We start from the raw sequence: 7,881 nt of genomic DNA, 5'->3' as shown, positions 1-7,881 counted from the left end.
GAAAGTCACCGCACGTTCCCTGGGTCGAGTGATGTCCACCTTGGTGGTCCAGGAACGCCACCTGTGGCTCACCCTTGCGGATATGCGGGAAGCAGAGAACAAACTTCTCAACTTCCCCATATCCCAAGGGGGCCTCTTCGGCGACGCAGTGGAGAGCTTCGCCCAAGAGTTCTCCACCGCCCAGAAGCAGTACGGCACGTCCTGCACAGGAGGCGGACTGCTGCTGGTCCGTCCTCTGTGGCCGTAGAGCCTCCGGCTGCTCGTCGCCGAGGGCGCCATCCGGCGGCCGCTCCTCCTTCAGAGCAGTAGTCTAACCCTGGAGGACGGAGGTCGGGTCGTAAGAGGGCGGCCAAGTCCGCTCAAATGCCTCCTGCCCCTTCTCGTAAAAAGAAGGCCGGGAAGCGTCCCTTAGAGGGGCGACCTGGTGGAGGCTCCAGATGCTGCTCTTCGGGAGGGTGCCCCTGCACTCCTCCTTCCCCCGGGGGAGGGCCGGGTGGAAAATCCTTGTTTCAGTTTTCTTTCTGTTCCGCCGCTGGCCACTCGGTCAGCGGTACCCACATTTATCAAAAAAAGAGAAAAGTGAAAGTGAAAGTGACACGTGATGGCCAAGTATGGTAACCCATACTTGGAATTTGACCTCTGCATTTAACCCATCCAAGTAAGTGCACACACATTAGGAGCAGAGTAGTGAGTAGTGTACACACACACACTGCAAACGTGGATACACACACCCGGAGCAGCGGGCAGCCTTGAGTGGCGCCCGGGGAGCGATTGGGGGTTAGGTGCCTTGCTCAAGGACACCCCAGTCATATTCCCGCCGGTACTGGAATTGAACCAGCAACCTTTGGGTCACCAGTCCAACTCTGCTACCATTAGGCCATGACTGCCCCTAGAAGACTCCCCGTCGGGGAATCGAACCCCGGTCTTCCGCGTGACAGGCGGAGATACTGTCCACTATACTAACGAGGACTGGCAGGAAGAAGTTTCTTCTTCCTGCTCCAGGTCATCCACGGCCGAGACTGACTGGCACACAGTCTCCCCCGTCCAAGAGGGCCAGGACGGCAGCGTGTGCCGCCCCCGAGCGGTTACACCCCCGTTCCCCTCTTCCCAGTTTGCGGATAGCACTCCGGTCTGCAGCTGGGCCCGGAGGCGGAGAGACCAGCATATGAGGAGTCAGGGCCTCGTTCCTCGTCTCTCCCCCTCCCCTCGCCACCGGGCAGTTCGCAGCAGAACGGCCACGAGCCTTCTCTGCCGTCTGCCCCTCGCTGGAAGCAGGTTGGTGTCAGGCGCACCCAGACCCCGCTCTCGGTCGCTACAACGCCACCAGAGCCGAGTCCCTGTCTTCCACCTCGCTGCCCCTCCGCGGGTACGCCAGTGGTTCGGGTGGGTTCATTGGGACGCTATCTGGAAGCTTGGCTAGCGCTTCCGGGTCCGTCCCGATGGCTCATCCGCACCGTCCGGTTCGTCAATGCAATTCAGTTTGTACGCTGTCCTCCCAAGTTCAGGGGCATCCACTTCACCCGTGTGCGGTCGGTGGACGCCCCTGTCTTGAGGAAAGAGATCGATGTCCTGCTGGCGAAGGACGCGATCGAGCCGGTCCCTCCTGCCGAAATGAGGTCTGGGTTTTACAGCCCCTACTACATTGTACCCAAGAAAGGCGGTGGGTTACGGCCAATCCTGGACCTGCGTGTTTTGAATCGGGCCCTGCACAAACTCCTGTTCAAAATGCTTAAGCAGAAGCGCATTTTCAAGTGCATCCGTCCCCAGGATTGGTTTGCAGCGATCGACCTGAAGGACGCGTACTTTCACGTCTGATTCTCCCACGACACAGACCGTTTCTTCGGTTTGCTTTCGACGGTCGAGCGTATCAGTACAAGGTCCTACCCTTCGGGCTCGCCCTGTCGCCTCGTGTCTTCACGAACGTCGCGGAGGCGCCCATTGTTCCCATGAGAGAACAAGGCGTTCGCATTCTCAACTATCTCGACGACTGGCTCATTCTAGCTCACTCGCGAGATGTGTTCTGCGATCGCAGCGACATGGTGCTCCGGCACCTCAGCCGGTTGGGGCTTCAGGTCAACTGGGACAAGAGCAAACTCTGCCCCGTGCAGAGGATCTCTTGTCTCGGTATGGAGCTGGACTCGGTCACCCAGACTGCGTGCCTCACGGAGGAACGCGTCCAGTCAGTGCTCACCTGCCTCAGGTCACCGCTTCAGCGCTGGCTTCACGATCGAGTCCCGAGGTGGGCGTGGCACAGCGGCACGTTCCGGGTCAAAGTGACCCCGCACTGTCGCCAAACCTTCTCCCCGTGGTCAGATCCTGCGTTTGTACGGGCCGGAGTGCCCCAGTCCAGGTTTCCAGGCATGCTGTGGTTTTCACGGATGCCTCTGCCACCGGGTGGGGGGCCACGTACAAAGGGCATGCAGTTTCAGGTCTGTGGACGGGGCCTCAACTGCATTGGCACATCAACTGCCTAGAGTTGCAAGCAGTACGTCTAGCCCTGCGTCACCTCAAGGGGTTTCTCAGACACAGGCACGTACTGGTCCGTACGGACAGCACTGCGACCATTTCGTATATCAACCATCAAGGTGGTCTACGCTCCCGTCGCATGTCGCGACTCGCCTCCCACCTCCTCCTATGGAGTCAGAAGCATCTGAGGTCGCTTCGTGCCGTTCACGTTCCAGGGGAGCTCAACCGTGTGGCAGACGAGCTCTAGCGATTGCCTCCCCTGCCAGGAGAATGGCGACTCCATCCCCAGGCGGTCCAGCTGATTTGGAGTGTCTTCGGAGCCGCACAGGTATATCTGTTTGCGTCTCCAGACACGACCCATTGCCAGTGGTTTTACTCCCTGACCGAGGGAACCCCTCGGCAACGCGCCCTGGCTCACAGCTGGCCCCGGGACCTGCACAAGTATGCATTTCCCCCAGTGAGCCTTCTTGCACAGACTCTGTGCAAGGTCAGGGAGGACGAGGAGCAGGTCCTTCTAGTGGCGCCGTATTTGCATATCATGTCCCCAAACTACATTGTTGACCTTTTAGGATCTTATATCAGGAAAATAAGGACATTAAGATCAACGAACCAGCTTTTGCTGACTGTCCCTTATTCTAAACAGTGAAAGAGTGACGATCTCTCCCCTTCACATTCGGCTACTCAAACTATAGACGCTTCTAAAAACATATCTTTTTAACTTAGCTTTTAGTTAAGGGTATTGCACATTGTAGTTATAACTTATTTGTATCTAGTTGTATTTGTCACACTGATCTTATCTCACTACACAGTTGTGTGAGGAGTGTGTGTAAGAGTGTGTAGTGACACTGATGAGCCTGATCAATGTTTTTATACATTTATGTTTTGTTTTAGTTATAACTGTGAAGCACTTTGGGCATTAAATGTGCTATATACATAAATAAAAGGTGAAGTCATCTGGTAAAGCGGCGGCGGCTGAACAGGTTGTTGCCGATGCCGTACACGTACGGGCTGATGGAGGAGTAGCAGCTGGTGATCAGGAGCTCCAGCTCGGACCAGGCCGGGAGTGTGTACGGGTCGCAGGCCAGATGCAGCGCCAAATACACACTCCAGTTCAGCTGGAACAGCGCCATGGCCGTCAGGATGGCGATCGTGCTGCGCTGGAACCCGGATCCGGCTCTCTGCTGCACTGTAAACACAATTACGGTAAAAAAATGGTTACGGTATAAAAGCTGGTGAATCTATCGTTAGAAATACGGTAGCAACAATTTAGGTTTTACAGAATTCACTTAAATTTGCAGTAAAAGAAAAAACATATTTCTTTATCTGATATAATGTTAATTTACCAACTTATTGAAGTACTAATATCTGTTTTACACCATTGTAAGACACTGAAAACCACCAATCACAGTGGAGATGAGTCACATGATCAATCAAAGCACTTCAATAGTGATATATAGAAGCTGCACAGTCATTCACACAAACAGTAAACACCATCATGCTAACACACATGACATTTTAAAAATGCAATAAACATTACTTTAACAACATTAAATGTAACATAAAACCCTAATATACATAACTGATTAGAAAATCTATGAAGAAACAGTAATTTCAACAGAAATACATCAAATGTGAAGTGTCACGCAGGGAATTGTGGGAATGTCAATTTACGGGTTTTTAGTGTAAATTATACAATGACTTGTTCTTTTTCACTTCCAAAAACTGGTATTTTACTGTAAAATTACATTAAATGTACGGTTAGATCTATCACAGTTACAGTATTTACCGTAATATAGTACGGAAACTTTCTGTTAACCAATTAACAGTTTTTCACTACAGCATTTTTACTGTTAGAATCAAGACATTTTTTTACAGTGCGGAGGATTTTGATCCGGACTAATTACTTAACTAATCATTAACACACTTGAAATATACTGAATTATTCAAGTATTCCTGAACGAGGAGCGCGAAAATGATAATTGTTAAAACGCATTGAAAGTATACTTTCAAAATACAGTTCTCTGTAAACCTGAATAAGTTGGCAAAACTCAAAAAATGTAAGGCAATCAGTTGGCTCAATTTTTTTTAGTTACGTTAAAACCAACATTAACAGAAATTCTTCTAAATTAGCATAACAAAATATGAATCATTACTAAATCACCCACTTAACATTAATCTTGCACTAAAACACCCATTATATTACACTTAATTTTAGCATTTACATTCCCTTTCGAGTGCCATTGGCAAAGCATGCTGGGAAATAGACATCCCAGCCGTCTCAGTTAAACTTAAGTTCGTCTAAATTAAAAGAAATAATTTCATAAAACTCAAAACAATGAAACAGTTCAGTTTACTTAAAATATATCCATTCTGTGAACTTGAAACAAAAAGAAAGTGCTAAATACTCATAAAAGTTAATTTGACTGAACTAATTATTTATAATTTAAGTTTTTCCTACTCAAACCAATTGATTATTTTGAGCGTTAGGGTTTACAGTAGTATAATTTAAGTTCATCTTGACAGTTTTTCACTGTAGCATTTTCACAGCGGTTTACCGTTGAGATCCCGCTTGGTGTTGACGGTGTGCAGGACGAGCACGCGCACGATGGCGGCGCCGGAGAGCGTGACGAGCAGCAGCGGCAGGAGATTACACAGCACCAGGAACGAGTACTTGTAGACCCGGTTACGCACCGGGCATCGGGAGAGCGAGCACTGGAAGAAGTCCACCAGACAGGCCGGAGACGAGGAGTTGGAGTGAGTCCAGTCCAGGTTTATCAGGAGCGTTGGGGACGCGAAGAGTAGCGCTAGTGCGGCGCAGGACACGGCTAGCGCACGGGCCGGACCCGGGCCGTCCATCACCAGCGGCTGGCCCACGCGCATGCGCAGCTTCTGCCAGCGGTACACGCTGATGAGGACCGTGAACAAGATGCTTCCGATCTCCCCGAAGAGAGTGAGGAACTTCAGTCCCCGGCACGCCCTGGAGAACACACACGCTTTACTGCCTTTCAAATACACTCCTTTATTCAGTACTACTGCAAATATACTAACTAAAAAATGTACTATCTTTAAATATATAAAAAGTGTATTAGCATCATGCTTTTACTCATTTTCACAATACAACTTTGAACACACTAAAATAATTTTGCTTAATTGTTTTATAAAAATATATTTTCTAAAAATATACTTGAAGTGACAATTCTGTTTATTTTTTAAAAGTGTAATTATTTGCACTTTACTTAAAAATATGGTGAGGAACTTCAGTCCTCGGCACGTCCTAGTGACAAAACAGCATATTTTATTGTATTTGAAATATATTCCTTTTTTCAATAGTAAATTGCAAATATTCTACCAACATTTTTACTATCTTTAAATATATATATACCGGTATATATATATATATATATATATATATATATATATTTTTTTTTTTTTTTTACACATAATTTATGAGTTTCAAGACTATATTACAAAAAAAATAAAGCAAAACAACAGACACAATCATCTTAAATAATAATACCCAGAAAAAAGAAAGAAAGAAAAAGTGTAAATAAAAGTGTGGCTTAACAAAACAATGAAAGTACGCAGTCTACAAGATTAAAGACACTTTAACAGAAAATGAATGCAGGAAATAAGATTCAGACAATAACACATGTTCCCTGATATATTGATTATAAAGGTCCAAAGCTTTAATAAACTGGTTCGACGAGCCTCTTATAGTGTTTATATACTTGAAGTGAAAATTCTGTTTATTTTTTACAAGTGTATTTATTTGCACTTTACTTAAAAATATATTTTAGGTGCATTTTTAACTGTGTGCTGAAAATGATCATTGTAAAACTTTATTGAGAGTTTCAAAATCCATTATTAAATATCCTGAAGTTGTAGTATATTTTAAGTTAAATTTTACAGTAATTTTTAGTTTGCTTCCTCATGCTTGGAATTTACTTCATTACTTGGACATAAATTACTTTTAGAAAGTATTAAAGCATATGATAAATGCATTGAAAGCCTATGCAAAACATTTTTAGATAAAGTGCATGCACTGTATATCTAAGTAATATTTGTTTATTAATGTGCATGTGTTAATTAGCATATGTTTCTTAGGAGCTCATTCTGAACGAGGAGCGCGAAGATGATAATTGTAAAAATGCATTGAAAGTATACTTTTAAAATACATTATTAAATATTCTGAAGTTGTAGTAGCCTACATTTCAAGTTCAATTTTACAGTATTTTTTAACTTTCCCTTCATTACTAGGATAAAATGCTTTCAGAAAGTATTAAAGCACATGATAAATGCATTGAAAGCCTATATGCAAAACATTTTTAAATAAAGTGCTTGTTTATGGATGTGTGTTATTGAGCGTGTGTGTGTGTGTGTGTCTTCACCAGGAGCTCATCCCGAGCGAGGAGCGCGACAGCAACACGTCGTACACGTCCACAGCCGCGATCTCCTCCAGGTTACACACACTCAGGCCGAGGAGGAAGATCTCGAAGGGCTTCAGGCGAGCGCTGTGGAGCAGCGACACCATCAGCAACGAGTTCCCCACGATCCCGATCACGGAGACGAGGATCCTCACCGGCAGCAGATCCAGGCTCTCCATCAGCACTGCGGGATCCAGATCCTCATCGGGTCATCGGAGTCATCGGAGCTTGAGGAAAAGCTGGAGATCTGGGAGATCTGGGAACGCTGTAATTGATGCCTTGGAGATTTGCTGCGTTTCCTCTTGATTTCTCCATGGAGCTTCTCGTCTTCATCGCTGACGTGTTGATTGGCAATAAAGTTATGAGTTGAAAACAGTTCTCTGCGTCAGTAATTAGAGATCTCTGACTCCATCAAAACTACGACTGAATAAAGTCATGTGCAATAATACACAGTGTGTTTTGAAAAGAGTCTCTTCTGCTCACCAAAGCTGAATTTAGTTGATTAAAAATACAAAACAAACCCAGTAATATTGTGAAATATTATTATAATGTAAAACAGCTGTTTTCTATGTGAATATATAGTAAAGTGTAATTTATTCCTGTGATCAAAGTTGAATTTTCAGCATCATTACTCCAGTCTTCAGTGTCACATGATCAATCTAAAGTTCAAAAGAACAGTATTTAATCAGTAATTAGAGACCTCTCAAACTACAACTATCATTTGAATAAAGTTATGTGCAATAATACATTACATGTTTCCACATTCATGCTTGTTTTTACATACACAATGATTTCCGTCATACGTGTTTGACTTCAATTCATTGAAATTATGAGAAGACTTTACAATAATGTTCATTAGTTAACTATACATTCATTACAATGAACTAATAATGCACTGCACTAATACAGCATTAATTAATCTTTGTTAATGTTAATTTCAACATTTACTAATACTTTATTAAAATCTTGTTTACATTAGTTAATGCACTGT

At 44.9% G+C, this 7,881-nt stretch overlaps 1 protein-coding gene and 1 non-coding gene across 2 annotated transcripts; both read right to left on the bottom strand.

Moving 5' to 3' along the window:
* Positions 1-897: 897 nt before the first annotated feature.
* Positions 898-969, bottom strand: trnad-guc (transfer RNA aspartic acid (anticodon GUC)). The gene has a single exon. It is a non-coding gene; the product is annotated as a tRNA-Asp (tRNA).
* Positions 970-3,382: 2,413 nt separating this feature from the next.
* ora6 (olfactory receptor class A related 6) lies at positions 3,383-7,069 on the bottom strand. The gene is made up of 3 exons (XM_077240273.1): positions 6,880-7,069; positions 5,022-5,468; positions 3,383-3,652 (listed from the first exon to the last, which is right to left on the bottom strand). Exons 1-3 carry the CDS (start codon positions 7,067-7,069, stop codon positions 3,417-3,419), a joined length of 873 nt encoding a protein of 290 aa, XP_077096388.1. The 3' UTR covers positions 3,383-3,416.
* Positions 7,070-7,881: the final 812 nt, after the last annotated feature.

Source organism: Siphateles boraxobius, unplaced genomic scaffold, assembly GCF_051911475.1.
Source record: "Siphateles boraxobius isolate OS27281-9 unplaced genomic scaffold, OSU_SipBor_1 222, whole genome shotgun sequence".
Taxonomy (NCBI): Eukaryota; Metazoa; Chordata; class Actinopteri; order Cypriniformes; family Leuciscidae; genus Siphateles; species Siphateles boraxobius.
Note: the sequence above shows the minus strand (reverse complement) of the source record. Positions and strands in the feature narration are given on the sequence as shown.